The following is a 16005-nucleotide window of genomic DNA, read 5'->3' on the forward strand; positions in this document are numbered from 1 at the left end:
ATCCTGTTTTAGGACTTTTTTGGATTGTGAACAATCACAGTTCAACAGCGCCCTGTGGAATAAACTGTGAGAGCTGCTCCTTGTACGTGTTTTGGACGAATAGGCACTTAATGCTCCCCATGCTGACAGAGAAGGTGGGAGCTCACGCTTAGTCATGAGAGATTTACACACTACTAAGCATGCACATTGAGAATGTAACAGTGATCTATTTTAGGGCCCTGTCCCACTGGCGTTTAGGAGGATTTGCGTATGGATTGCGCACAAAATTGGCTCATATTCGCTTAACATCCACAATATGCGTGAAACATGCTTGTATGAGTCGGCTGACACCCGCACACGTCTGCAATTATCTGCAGAGGCACGTTTTTCCGTTGCCAGGATTTTTGACCTGCACAAAATTTTGGCTGCGGATGACATCCGCCTTACATACTCCATACATACTCAATACATACACAATCTATGCGCTGTATATACGCTGTCATCTGCTGATATCCGCAACTGACAGGGATTTGCGGCTTGGCAGCGGACTGGGACAGTGTGTAAAACGGATATTTTGCATGCCCATCATGTCCACATCACGGACTAAAATAAGTTGTAGCAATTGCATACAGATTGGCCACGAATAAAGCGTTTTTATTACATCTGCTTTGCATGTGCTGTGTTCACAGCTGGACACCATTCTTTGTTCTACCGGCTGCCACGCGCTCTCTGCGCTGGATGCTGCCTATATAAAATAATTATTTTGTGTCGGATTAATCATTTTATTCTGCAGATTGGCTGTTGAAAACGTCTCTAATCACCTTCTGAATCAAAGCTGCAGCTGGAGCCCGCGCGCGAACGACTCCAGCTGCAGAAAGCATTTTGAGCCGTCTAAAAAGGTAATTATTTGACTTGTTTACATTATCAAGGCTGATAAAACAGTTGCGTGTTTTTTCCTTCTTGTCTGTAGCTGTTACAGTATTTATTCCTGTGTTTATAACAGATTTAACTTCTTGTTATAATCGTTCAGATGAGCTGCGCTCTGATGTGATCCGCTGACGTCACCACTCGCACTGTTCACTGCTTGTTTACTCCAGTCAACTTGTCCAAGTCCAGCAAATGCTCCAGAGGCTGTATTGTTGGTGATGCTGAAAGGAGCGAGTGTGCTTCATTTATGACCACAATGCAGATGCCATGCACGCGCAACACATGCGCGATGCATTCATAATACACCCGTAATGCTGCCATGATAATCTCAATGTGTCTGATCCGTTTCCTCACTACATTCATTATACAACCGTGATTGTTCATCATATATTCGCTATATGGTACATTATTAATATATCCATAATTCATACTGGGACATTTGTCATTTTTAGCCATTTTTGTTGCGGACGACAACGAACGCCTGAACTTTGTATACTCAATTCATGCACAATTAATCCTCTCCCCAGTGGGACAGGGCCCTTAGTGGCTATTAGTGCCAAGCCTTTCATTATATTTGTTTTACTTCTAAATTCCTCTAGATAACCTTCAGCATCACAGTCACCTTGTGCACTCACTTTTATCAGTCACTAGATAAACAATGTTTCTGCATCCTGGAGATGAATAGTCCCATTTATAAATTATATTAATTGTGTACAATCTAATTATTAAATTATTAACAGAGCTTTCTCTCATCGTGCCCCTGTTCTGTGGAATGATCTCCCTGCGTCAATAAAACAATCAGATTCTGTGGAGATTTTCAAGTCCAGACTTAAGACGCACTTATTTTACCTTTCATATGGCTAGCATACTGGTACAGTTTTGTTTTACGCTTTTTACTTTTTTAATTCATTTATTAGTAATTGGAGCAGTCTGCGGCCTCAGCTTTACCTAAATTCTGGGTCTTTTAGTGACGTTTAGGGCTAGCGGCCGGCGATCACCTTAGTATTTCTCTGTTTTTCTTGTTGTTTAATGCTGGCAAATTATACAGTATTTTTGTCTTTCTGATGCCTGATTCTGGTTTTTCTCTCTGTTTAAGGTGCAGCTCCATCCAGAGATGGGAGTTGTATTCGTGTTGGCGATCCTCCTGTCCTGTGCGCCAATAGCATTTCTTGTATATTCGTCCGTGAATTGTTCTGTGAATTGTTCTGTAATTTATGTTTGTAGCATGGTCAAAGCAGAGGGTCACCCCTTTGAGTCTGGTCTGCTTGAGGTTTCTTCCTCAGAGGGAGTTTTTCCTTACCACTGTTGCTCTGGGGGTTGGTAAGGTTAGACCTTACCTGTGTGAAGCGCTTTGAGGCAACTCTGTTTTGATTTGGTGCTATATAAATGAAAATAAATTGAAAATTGAAATAACTTTTATGTTTTGTGAATATATTAGCTGCTCATACAAGTTGTCTATAAAGGCAGTAAAAAAAAAAAAGCTTGAGTATTTATTTATTTATTTATCACAAGTCAGAATTTGCACTCAAGACTTCGTATTTAGATTGTAAGTCAAGTGGCAAGTATGAAACGTTCTGAGTCTGACAAAGCAGTAATGCACTGCAGAGTATTTCTCAAAATATCCTTATTGTTAGCAGCATATCCAGTTTGGTTTCCAGAGGTAGTAGGCCACACAACTGTGGCTATGAGGCAAAGTGGGACACTTGAATTGCATAGCAGCTCAATTCCACGAAGGGCTTTAGTGGCACAGAGCCATCATCACTGCTGTTATCACTCATCCTTGAGCTTTTCTTGACATAACATCAAATTGTCTACATAGTATCAAAGTTAGGTTGCATGGCAGTCTTGTGATTTTTGATAGCTCAAAGTCATCATATGTGTCGAACGTAAACATATGAGTCCACATTTACCCAGTATTAGAGAGCAGCATTGAGTGGGCTCCTCTCCAGTCAGCTGGGTGTACTGCTCCGGGTGGTAAAACTCCAGTGATTCCATGAAGGCCTGAAGGCCTCGCTGACCCTGACTGTGCAGAATGTCAAGCAAGCGACCTGGTGAACATCAGGAGGAAATTAAGTATCAAATCTGAAAATGCAGAAAGGCAGGAGCAAGTTTACATTCCATAGTCTGTGGAAGCTGAAGTCAAGAGTCTGCAGAGTAAGAAAGCGTTTGGCTCCTAGTAAACACCAGCTAAACTGTTTGCAAGATACAAAGTTTGCAACAAAACAAACCATAGTTTTTGGACTTTCTTTTTCTCTGCAGATTTTTGGACTTATTTATTTATTCATTTAATTAATTTGTTTGGGTGCCGCCTATTTGCTACTCGCACTGGAATTTGGCAAATGTTTTTTTTTTTTTTGCCAGATTTCCATCTTGACACAATTTCAGTTTTTGCAGGTCTCAATATCCATCCATCCATTTGGAACTGGGCCAAAGGTCTTAGCAGGAATTTCTGATTATTCTCAAGAACAATGTTTAAATGGGTCAAATATAATATTGGAGATGTTCAGTCAGTAATTTAAGTTGAAAATTTGCTCTCTAGTCCAATTTGAGTTTGTGGTCTGGATGTTACCTTGATAATGCATCAATTTCTGGCAAAGTGCTCCATTACAGAACCGTACACCTTGCAATTACTTGGCCTGAGCTTTGCATGTATGTTACACGATAACAACTGTGAACAAAAATGTTGAAAAGCTGGACCTCAGACGACTGAACAATCAAAAGTTTATTTACACAAGCATCTAGTTTTGTTCCATCACTGATGGTGACCGTGTCTTTTAGATGTGCCTAAAACACTTCAGTTATGCTGCACAAGTTCTTTGGTGAAATGTAACAAGACAGTTGAACCTTTTAATTTTTAAGTTGCATACAGTGTAATGTTTGGTTGTGATATTTCATGAAAGACTTAAGAAATGAAGTTGTTACTAATGGAATTGCTAAATTTTGAACTTGTACAACACTTCTTTGATTATATTCAGTATCTTCAACAGTAAAATGTTTTAGAAAAAAAACTTGTGCCCTGTAAACACTGATCTAGTAAGTCCCTTCGGCTGCTCCCTTGTTTTTCACTCGGGTTGCCGAGCAGATCTGATGTGGATCTGCATGCAAAATTGGCACAGGTTTTACACCAGATGCCGTTACTGAAGCAACTCCACATTGCATGAAGAAACCAGCAGGGGTAGGGCTTGAACCAGGAACCATCTGCACTGAAACCAAGCGCCCTAACAACTTGACCACCACCCCCGTTACTCTAAACACTGATCTGATATGTAAAAATAGGCCTCATTGCAGTTATGTGGGCATTTTAAATGATTAACATGAACAAGAAGCAAAGAAAAAACAGATATGAAGAAGTCATATTGTGATTTGAAAAAATAAAACCTGCAGACACTTGAATCTTTGCTCACCAGCCTTGCTGATACGCAGAGGATACTGCGTGGAGTTGAGCACCTCGTCTTCATCCTGCTCATCAATGACCTTGCACTGGCGCAGATACGGGGTGAGTTTAGCTGGGTTGAGGATACGCGTGAGCTTATGACGAACTTCCTCCACGCGATCCCACAGCTCTTCACAGCGCTCCTCAGACCAGGGAGGAGACGGTCGCACCTCCTCCCCTAGGGTATGACCTTCTTCTTCTTCCCAAGCGCCTACAAAATTCCAAACAGCTGAGTCAAAAAATAAATAAATAAATAAAAATTTTAAAAAATTATACGTATATAATTTTCTCCCCTTTTGTTCCATTAATTAGAGCTAAAATTGCAAAAGGTCTGGCAATAAAATGAGAGCAATGGACAGGTTTCACTACCACACTTCAGACCCACAGACCACATACTGTGATACTGAAGCCTAGTGAGTTTTTCCTCTGACGAATCCCAGCAGTATTTGTTTTGTCTGTCTGACTTTGTCAGTGCTTGCATCATGTGGAACCAGCAACGGCTACAATCACTGTCTGCAAACTTTTTTTAGTCATCAAATGCAAGTATTTGAGATACTTTTTAAAAACACTTCCGAATGACAATCATCAGCCTTTTAAGTGCGTTGGTGATGATGTTTGTGATGGAAGAAGACAGTACATAAAGACAAGCTGAGAGAATGTCTATGAAACAGAACATGGAGCCTGATATACATCAAGTATCACACAGTGTTCATTTGTAGCACTGTGAACTGTGAAGACATAATGAGTGGACATCTTCCCAGGAACGAATATCGAGAGAGATTTACAGCCTATAACCATGTTTGTTTGTTTTTCCGATGGTGAATGACACACTACAACTCCCCTCTCCCCAAAGATACAGTCATTTTTATTTCTCTTACAATTAAATTTTAGCTTTAAAATAAGCAACAAATTCCAAAGCCAGTAACTGGCTACAGACCAACATATTCATTACTGATAAACCATTGGCTGAAATTAAGAAGTAATATTTATGCCACCTTGCTCACTTAATTTGAAGAAACTTCATTCAATTGAGTGTTACCAATTAAATTTACCATACAAATAAACATAAGCAACTGATTAGGAGATTATACCATCATCTTCTTCTTGCTGTTCCACCCCATTAGCAGATGATCTGCCTTCATCTCAACCTGTTCCCGGTCTCTTTTTCTGTCACACCAAGCAGCTGCATGTCCCTCACCACATCCATAAACCTCCTCTTTGGCCTCCCCTTCTCCTCCAGCTCCATTTCTGTCTCCTACACACATGTACAAACAATCTCACTCTCGCCTCTCTCCATCCTACTTGTGCTGTCTCTCTGATATTCCTAATCCGATTTATCCTCATCACTCCCAAAGAAAATTACATCATCTGCAGCTCTGCCACCTCCACAACCTCAAAGCCGTACAACATAGCTGGTCTCACTATCATTTTGTCAACTCTCTCTTTCACTCCTACAGATACCCTTTTGTCACAAATCACTCCTGTCACCGTTCTCCATCCCCTCCACCCTGCCTGCACTCTCTTCTTCACCTCTCTAACACAAGCTCCATTACATTGGACAGCTGGCCTCACATATTTAGAGACATCTATGTTCACCACCTATATTCCTTGCAACCACATTACAATTTTCTGAATTGCTAAGACACATTTCTCAGAAGCTGCGCTCCTTTTCTCTAAACTGTGAACACAAAACTAAATTTTCAAGCTACATTCCCAAATCCCCAGACTCTTCTTGCAAAACCAAACTTTCACCTCAAAACAGTTCAATCTGTGCTCAAAACTGAACTATGTTGTCAAATCGTGCCAAGAGTCAATCAAAATTAAAAACACTACTGAGCAGTCTCTAAACACTACATAGAAATATAGAAAATACAATGCTCAGGACATGAAGCTGTAGAAATAAAGGTTTGTTATTCACTGTAGGCTAAATGCATATTGCAAAACAAGAAAACCTGTGCATTTAGCACTTGTACACACTGAAAAAAAAAATGCTACTTTGGATCAACTTAAAAAAATTGATGTAATTTGTTACAGCTAATTTTTTTAGTTTCTCACAATGTATATTTATGATTTTGTAAAGTGATTCCAGCAGATTTGAATTGGAAACCACAATTTTCCATTAGACCAATGTAAATAAGTACTTTGAATGAAGTGCACTGTTTCACTTTTTTCAGTGCATCATAAAAAGTACAAATAACAGAAATCCTGTGCATTTACATGTAACACTTGTACAGAAAAAAAACCAATCAGAAATCATGTGCAGTTGTATACAGTAAGCCTACATAAACATAAAGTACAAAAATATACATGGAATACTAGGCCTACAAACAGTTAGACTAACCCTCCATTACAATAATACAGTAAATTGGCACAGTGATGTACTGAAACATATATTTACTTACAGTATAGTGTGGTACAGTATATAGTATAGTCATACAGTAATTCCTGTCAACATTTACATACTATAATGTCTTCTCTAAATCTTGGGATTATGGTGGACACAGACACACACAGTGAATCTACTGATGTTTGGTTGGACCCTTTGTCCGTCCTCCCTCATGCTCATACCATGGACAAGAACACGGTCAATTTCAGTAGCTCTGATTTCATCAGATATTACTGTTCTTTGTCTTCACTGACCACTTCGACCACCTCTCAGATGGACTCCTCCTCTCAGATTTCTATCCACTGTAGTGGTGTCCTGTACATATCCTACACCACCCTCACATACGTCTCTGCTACTCCAGACTTCCTCATGCAGCACCACAACTTTTCTCTTGGCACCCTGTCATAAACTTTTTCTAAATCCACAAACACATAATGTAACTCCTTCTGGCCTTCTCTATACTTCTACATCAGTATTCTCAGAGCAAACATTGCATCTGTAGTGCTCGTTCTCGGCATGAAACCATATTGCTATTCACAGATCTTTACCTCCTTTCTAAGCTGACCTCCCACCACTCTTTTCCATAACTTCATACTGTGGTTGATCAACTTTATAACTCTGTAGTTACTGCAACTTTGCACATGACCCTTGTTCTTAAAAATCAGAACCAGTACAGCTCTTCTCTACTCTTTAAGCATCGTCTCACTTTCTAGTATTTTATTAAACAATCTGGTTCAAAACTCCACTGCCATCACCCTGAAACATTCCCATGCCTCCACTCGTATGTCATCCAGACTACCTTTCCACTTTTCATCATTTTTGCAGTTGTCCTCATTTGTGCTTACTAATCTGATGCACTTTCTGATTTACTCTCTCCACATCATCCAGCTTTCTATACTCTCTCTTTCTCTTTCTCTCTCATTTTCTTCATTCATCAACTCATTAAAACACATCCTTCACCTTCACAACACACTCTCTTTGCTAGTTAATTAAATTCCCATCTGCATCCTTTATCACCCTAACCTGTTTTTGTATCCTTTCCAGCTCAGTCTCTGTGTCTGTACAATCAATACAAGTATGAGAGTAGGCTGAAAAGTTCTAAGGCTCACCAAGAAGGAGAAATGCCATTTCAATAAAACTTGGCATGCATTAAGTTCAACTCATCTGATGACTAACTGTTATTTTCTTCCAGGTTGTGAGGTAGTTTGTGGTTCATAGCCAAGTTTGAAAGTTCGTGGTAGAGGGAAACGGCAAAAATGGACAAAATCTGGCATCGCAGTGTGATTAAGTACCTGCATAAGAAGGGGTTAAAGCCCAAGGACATTCATGCGGATATGGTTGCTACATTAGAGGATGAAGCTCCCTCCATATCTACAGTGCAGAAGTGGGCAGCTGAATTTAAGAGGGGCAGAGAGAGCCTTGAAGATGACCCAAGGTCTGGGCGGCCTGCAACAGCCACAACCCAGAAAAACATTGACCTTGTTCATGAAATGGTGATGGACGACAGACGATCGATGATTAATCAGCTAGCAGATGCTGTGGGAATATCCCGTGAGAGAATTGAACACATTCTGCATGAAGAACTTGGAATGTCAAAGGTGTCAGCTCGGTGGGTGCCACGTCTTCTGACGCCTGAACAGAAACGCACCAGGCTAGTCATGTCGAAGGCAAACTTGGCGCAATTTGAAGAGGATCCAGCCAATTACATGGAACGTTTTCTTACCCAGGATGAGTGTTGGGTTTACCACTTTGAACCAGAGAGAAAAAAACAATCAATGCAGTGGAAACACCCAAGGTCATCACCTCCAAAGAAGGCCAAGGTCGTTTCGTCTGCGGGGAAGGTCATGGTTTCAGTTTTCTGGGATGCCAAGGGCATTGTGTTCGTGGACTATCTTGAAAAGGGACAAACCATAAATGGACAGTACTATTCTAACCTACTGAGACAGTTATGCGAGGCTATCAAAAAGAAGCGACCAGGAAAGCTGACGAAAGGGTGCTGTTCCATCAAGACAATGCCCCAGCTCACAAGTCAACAGTGGCCATGGCCACTATCCACGAGTGTGGATTTGAACTGGTAGATCACCCACCATACTCCCGTGACTTGGCACCCTCGGACTTTCATCTGTTCCCAAACCTGAAAAAAAACTTGGCTGGGAAGCACTATCGGAGCAATGATGAGGTGATGGCTGCCATTGAGGACTATTTTGACTCTCAAGATGAAAGCTTCTATGCCAAGGGAATTGAAGCAATCAAGCACCGCTGGAAGAAGTGTGTGGAGTTACAGGGAGACTATGTAGAAAAATAATCCTGAATTTGTTCAATTCGACAACTGCATCATAGTCAGCCTTAGAACTTTTCAGCCTACCCTCGTACTTTTCTCCTTCCATAGAGTTCAACTTCATGTACAGTAGTGAGCTGTCATGCCATTTGCCACATCTGTTTTCACCTTACATTGTATCGTCTTGTACTCCTGTCTACTTTATCATCTGTCTATCCTAATTCCTTTTCACCAACCTCTTCCTCCTTAAACCTTTCTGAACATCTTCATTTCACCATCAAATCTCCTTGTCTACTTTCCACTGTCCAGATGTCACATCCAGTACCTTCCTAGCAGTCTGCAGTACTTTTCCAGTCATCCAAAATCACTTCACCTCTTATCAGTGCCTATCACACTTCTCCCTTGAATTTCACATGATAGTCTTCCTCCTTCAGCTTTCATGGATGGATGGATGGATGGATAGCTTTATTATCGTTGTCATTACAACAACGATTCAAGGATTCAAAGGATTCAAAAGAATTTTATTGTCATATGCACAGAAGAACATGTTCCCTGCACAATGAAATGTGTCTACTGCATTTAACCCATCCTAATTGCCAGTAGGAGCAGAAGTCGCCATTAGGCGCCCAGGGACCAGCTCCAGATGTACATCCCTGTCTTGGTCAACAGCAGGGCTGAGCAAACCAAGACCGACCCATAACAAACGACACACACATAACACACAACACACATAGGCCGGCCCGGTACATAAACATATAAAAAAGCACACATAAGGTAAGGAAGAGAAAAAACCCTCAAGGTTGCTGCCTTCGAGAAGCCACAACAATGAGGAAAAAACTCTTATCAGCACAGAGAACAGTAAACACACAGACAAACAAGAACACAGGACGACAGCCAAGATTTGAAAGTCCAGTTTATCAGAACACTCCGGTAGCAGCCCTTTTTGGCGCTAAACAACGGCCATGACTGAATCCTGGAAGGGAGGGGGGGTTCAGCTCTGAGCAGTCACTGTTCACAGTCAACGTCAGAGCTGGAGAAGCTGAGGGAGGGGGAGACCGGGGAAGCGAGGCTTGAGTGTTTAATCTTCTTGGAGGTTTTTTATCGCAGCGGCCTTGAAGTGCAGCTGTCTTGGGGAAGCCAAATGAATGTCTGATTAGCAGACGCCTGAAAGATTCCACAGTTCTGAGAACAAAGTGGCTCTCAATGCATCTGAATGTAGAAAGGATGTGGTCATTACTGACGGTCAAGGCGGTTTTCCAGCGCTGCAATCCTCCCAGAGATGGTTTCCAACGTGCGGTTAACACCCGCCGACTGAGCAGTCACTGTCCTTCTAATCGAATCAATCAAGTGGGGCAATCTGTACGGCCCAATCAAAACAGCCTCCACTTTTTAAATTTTCCAGTAAACCAGCGCTATGCCCGCGCCACACAGCAGAAAGCCGGTCACTCCCAAGCCAAATAAATACACATCTTCGATGTCCTCCACAGACAGCGTGTAAAGGCACATGACCTGCCATCTCCTCCATGAGCCCATCACGTAGCCCATCACATGCGTCCCGGCAGGACAGGTCGGGTCCTCCGCCCCCGAATGTCTTGTAGAAAAAATAGTGTCAATTGCGTTCAGAGACCACTTTAACAAATCCATTTTTGTCGCTTTTCAGAAGAGCAAAAACTGGAGCCTCACAGACAACACGCCACAGAAGCAGGAAAGATAAGGAGGGAGGGAGAGAAGAGAAAATGCGTCCGTCTCGGCCGAGTGCACGCTGGCAAAAAACGAGATTGCCACACTCACATTCCACAGACAAACAGCAATTAATCCACATTTATTACTTGTTTACCGTAATAATGACACACATCAGAATTAAGACAACACATATACATTTGACATTGTTTATGTGCACTAAACTTGAAACAGTCCATTTTCCAAATTGAGGCGATGTGAGTGTGTGGTAGCCGCTGCAACTGGAGTTGCGCCGCCTGCCAGCTTGGGAAGAACGGGGGCCTGCTGCAGGGGGGGCAGGGAGGGTGGTGAAAGGGAAAAACTGGAGCATGCTTCAGTCCATGTGTAAGTCTGTCAGTTTATTGTCTTTGTGGGTTGAGATAAGAATGGAGCCTCATCTGATCCTTGCTTCAGCTCTCACTCTTTTTGTCTTCTTCAGCTCTAAAGTCATCCTACAAGCCAAAATCTGATATGGTCTAGCTACACTCTCCAACTCTGAACTGTTCAACTGCTGTAAAGGTCTGCTGTTATCAGAACATCATAAACTATGCAGGAGACAGATGGCAGGTCAGTGCTCTGTTTGTCTCAATGCACAGGAATGAAAAGAATGGCTGGAGTCAAACATCTAACAACACAAGCAGGCTAGCAGACAAATGCTCACCGCATCATGTGCTGGAAAATTCTAGCGAAAAATGGATGCCGATGACTGCTGCTGAAGTTAAATTAAAACACTGATCCTGCAGTTGGGGATTCTTCATCAGTCATGCGAAAAGGCTTTTGTTCAGACTTCCAAATCCAGTCAGACAGATGATTTTGCAACACAATTCTTCTAAACCTTCTGTTTTCATACAGCATTCTTCATTATTGTTGGATTTATGAATGAAGTGCAATTTTACTTGTTAAAGTGTTTTCCCATTGCATCGTGACGTTGCACACCAATGATCAGAAGAAACATCTGCAGTTGCGTGCATCTGATCAAAGCTCTGAGTTAGCAGGCAGGCTGAAGCACGTTCAGATGCTCTGCATTCTCTGACATTCCATACAAACACCAGATTCAGATGTTGTCCTGAAACGTTTCCTGTGATCAGCACTTGACAGTTTGGAAAGTCTCGCCCTTATTGTCCAAAACATCCAGTTTCAGTGAGACAAAAATCGGCAACTACTACAAAATGAAGTTCTCTATAATAAGGAATCATTTATCAGGTCTGATCTTCAGTGACCTGATCAAACAATCAGTTTTTTTTTTTTTTTTTATTCACATCCCCACATGCGCAAATGTTTCATGCACCCTAGAATTGTAGTAAGAACAAACAAATAAACAAACAAAATACACTGTTTGATGTTTTTTCTTTTTCAACAACAAAGTGGAATGCAATAAAAAGTAAAACACTGACTTTAATTAAAGTTTGTTACCAAGTTCTACAAAATTGTATTAGGTTAGTTAAAAGTAAAAACATAAAGTTAATTTCACCAACTAAACTAACAACATTAATTTAACTTAAAAGATATTTATTTTAAGAACACTGAAAATAAAACATTTATAGAAAGTGTACAACCCTCCTCATTCACTTTTTGAGTGCAGAAATTAAAATTTAAAATGTACAGATGTTCCTATTACCAAAAAAGCCTCCAAGTTTCTCTTCTGTTACTAAAGAAACGAATCAATCAACACCTTACAAACCTAATTTACAAATTTAAATCAAACTTATTTTCTTTGTTGTGTACTGTCTGTCACAAAGTCAGTTAATGGTGATTGAGCAATAATAAAAGGACTGTAAATATGGATTTCCTCATCACATGAAAGAAATGATGAAGTCTTGTCATCTAAAAGAAATTAATGAAATGTTAATAAGGTGGAAAGTGGTCACATATTTCACTTATTACATATTCATTTTCTATGTTTTGAATGTTTTGCATATTTTATGTTTGTTATTTAAAAATGGTCATTTAGCAACTTTCATTTTTTTTTAAAGTGGAGTATATACTAAATATACTAAATATTCTTAAAGCTTTGCACAGTAATGCATTTTAAAGCCCCCCATCAATTGTTATTGCATCTCCCTCTGACATGTAGGAATGCAGTGTGGGATTTTAAAATTGCGTTCCGGAAACCCAGAAGCTGCATGAAACTGCATGAAATATATTCAGGTTCACAAGTACTGTAAGCAAGTACTTTGTCATGTGCAGTTATCAGACCCTTCAGGTTAAAGGAAATGTGTGCGTGCGTGTGAGCATGCGTACATTTTGTTCTTGAAATGTGGAAAAGCTTCAATAAACAGAACATATGCAGCTTTTTATTTTTTGTTATGTCTTATTTTTTAAAACAGAATTTTACTTTGAGATAAATGTGACAAATCAACTTTGAAAATCTACAAAATGAAATAAAGAAGTAAACACTTTTCTAACGCAAATCCACTATTACAAAACAACACCTGCACTCTCAGAAATGAGTGCTATGTCTTGGGGTTTTGTGCCCTGTAATCTCAGAGGAAAACTTGTACGAGCCAATGTATTTCACAGTCACAGTACAAGACATGTAGCTTCTGGTTTGTTTGTGTCAAGAATTTGCAGTGGCATTGCTGAAAAACTTTTTTTTTGCTATGATGGTGCAATCCTGTTCTGCACTTTGCTCATATCAATACAGGATTGTAAATTCTTTAAAGAGTTCAAATCTCTCTGCATGCAGCATTCTTGAGGTCGGCGCCATATCACGTCTGGCGAAGTGGCCAGTCCGAAGGTGACAATTCGTACTTCTGTGACAGGCCACTCGGTGAAAACTTGCTTGGGCTGTATGCTGTTCTGCTGAAATCAGCTGGTTTGCTTTTGTCTCCACCATTGTACATTAAATTGACTTTATTGATGAGTCTGACCCCTTCGAAAAGTGACCAAATTACATATTTTTGTATTGAGTTCGGTGATGTGTTGACCGACAAAACCTGCCCCTAGAGGCTAAATGCCCTGGATGACTGACCTCGAGAATTTCACCTCCTAACATAGAGTTAGCTAACTTGTAACCTTGAGATAAGTCACTGTGATAACAAGTTGGTAAATTAGTCACTTAATAGTATTACCTTTATTTTTGAACTTTCACCTGATGCCTTTGAACACAAGGGTACTGTATTTTCCTTTCTTTAGGTATGTTTGGTAAATGTATGAATGATGACCGAGTGATGACCCATTGAAAAGAGGAACATACACTATGATGACAATTCTTGAACTGTAAAACTGTATACAAAATTGGGCTTCCTAAATAAAGATATTTATTATTATGATTATATATTTACTTTATCTAGTTATGTCAACCAGTCCCACATAACTTGGTTGCTTAAAAGGGCAAAAGAATATACAATTTCCCATTTGAACAACCAAGTTATGTGGGGCCAGTTGACATAACTAGATTAACTAGTATTAATTTCATAGCAGTGGTGGCGCCAGGAAATTTTTGTTGGGGGGCTGGGGTAAAAGTTGGAGGGGCTCCACAAAATGTCGCCGAAATGAACAATATATAGTAAATTGCTTTATAAATACCATGGTATATGTTTTAGTCACCTGTGCTCCTCTAAAATGTGGTATCAATGCACACCCACATCACTTAGAATGATTGCAAGTTCAGTAAACTTGCACATAGGTATACAAACTGAATTCATTAAAATGGTGCTAAAGACAATGCATGGAATCAACCTTACACAAATCGCCTATATCAAAGATTTATTGCCAATTTAACACAGAGGTCATAACCATTCGATAAAAGTAAGTAAAAGATATAGCCTGAGAAACATAGTTGTAAACAACATACAAAAAAGTGATTCTTTATGAAGTTTGTATACAATCTAGCCCAAATATCCTTTGATTTGTACACGTGCTTTGTGATTCACAAACACAAATTTCTGATTTGTAACTTGTGTGTGGGTTTTTACAAATAAATGTTTATTTGCAAAACTGAAAATTCTGTTTGTGAAGAGTGATTCAGCATTGGTGGATCACCAAACACACACATTCATCACTTTGCTCAGTTAAGCAATATTGAGACATTCTCAGTGCAAAACTGCAGTTGAGATCCACAAATATGTCAGTTGCTATTCACATTATTGGCAGAATTATGGGGGGGGGGGGGGCTGAGGGGGGCTTGGCTCATTATTGGGGGGCTTAAGCCCCCCCAAGCCCCCCCCCCTTGGCACCGCCACTGTTTCATAGTGTGTAAGAAGCTCTGTTCTAGATTTTTATATTTTTCGAAAAGCAAGGAAAAAACGTTTTTACAAAAAGCATTCCATTATTACTTTGTAAATAGCCCCCTTATTTGTAATAATGAGAGGCTAATTAAAAAATTTTAGTTGTATTCATTTTTGGGGCTACTGTCAGTCACGGGCCCGTATAATAATCCTACACGCCCCCCCACCACCACCACCACCGATATGCTAAAATCTAAGTTAAATATGTTTAATTATGTCAGACTAGTAGCGAAACATGACTGACAGACATTAACATGTTAACACACATTACATGGCTTTATAAGAACACTGTAACCAATAAAACAGCTCACCTCTCAGTGGAAGAGTAATTTAGCGGGAAAAAAAGAGTTCAACTGCGTGAAACTGAAATGTTTTACTTACCGCTCATGCCTTTATTTTTTCGGTGAGGCCAAAATAAAAGCCCAGTGGTTTTTTTTTAATTAAATTTAGGTTTTTTAATTTTTATTTTCTCCTCCTGGCTGCCTCACATCCTCCTCTCGCTCCGTGTGACCGAGCACAGGTTCTAAGTCCTCCTTCATGCGCACCTTTACTCACGCGGCTGCTCCAGCCAATCACCGTCCGACAAACAGCAGCGTGAGATTACTTCTCCACTAGATGGCGCTATCAAACTGCCGCACATAGTCGCACACAATCCTTAAGTGTTTTGTTTTTTGTTTTTTTTTAAGTTTAGGCGTGTCTTATAAAGATGGTAGAGACTGTGACTCACACGTGACTCACTCCAGGTGTTTCACGAAAGGAGAGTTAAAAATATTTTTTCATTTTGCAAATCTATACAGCTGCATGTTGTGTCACCAGCACTGCTGAAACAAAAGTGAATCACCAAAATACTGTAACACAGTTTCACAATAAACTGTGTATTACCAAACATAGGTTTAATTTATATTTTTAAAAAGTAGGCCCGGTTGCGTGATTTTAACAATGCTACAAAGTCTGCTCATCCATCAGTGCACAATGCATGCTGGTTTATGATCAAGAAAAAATTCAAGCGTATACCTCTGCCAAAGCATTATTACAATCACAATGTCACATCCAC

General features: G+C 40.2%; 1 protein-coding gene across 1 annotated transcript in view; it reads right to left on the reverse strand.

Annotated features, from left to right (window-relative positions):
* zmp:0000000896 (caspase recruitment domain-containing protein 10) overlaps positions 1-15458 on the reverse strand; it is a 101113-nt gene extending 85655 nt beyond the window's left edge. Inside the window, exons 1-3 of the mRNA XM_034191341.1 lie at positions 15333-15458; positions 4311-4550; positions 2817-2954 (exon numbers count right to left, since the gene is read on the reverse strand). Coding sequence (XP_034047232.1) covers positions 2817-2954; positions 4311-4550; positions 15333-15339 — 385 coding nt within the window. The 5' untranslated portion in view covers positions 15340-15458. The remainder of the gene's footprint in view (positions 1-2816; positions 2955-4310; positions 4551-15332) is intronic.
* Between the last annotated feature and the right edge of the window lie 547 nt (positions 15459-16005).

Source organism: Thalassophryne amazonica, chromosome 16 (genome assembly GCF_902500255.1).
Source record: "Thalassophryne amazonica chromosome 16, fThaAma1.1, whole genome shotgun sequence".
Lineage (NCBI taxonomy): Eukaryota > Metazoa > Chordata > Actinopteri > Batrachoidiformes > Batrachoididae > Thalassophryne > Thalassophryne amazonica.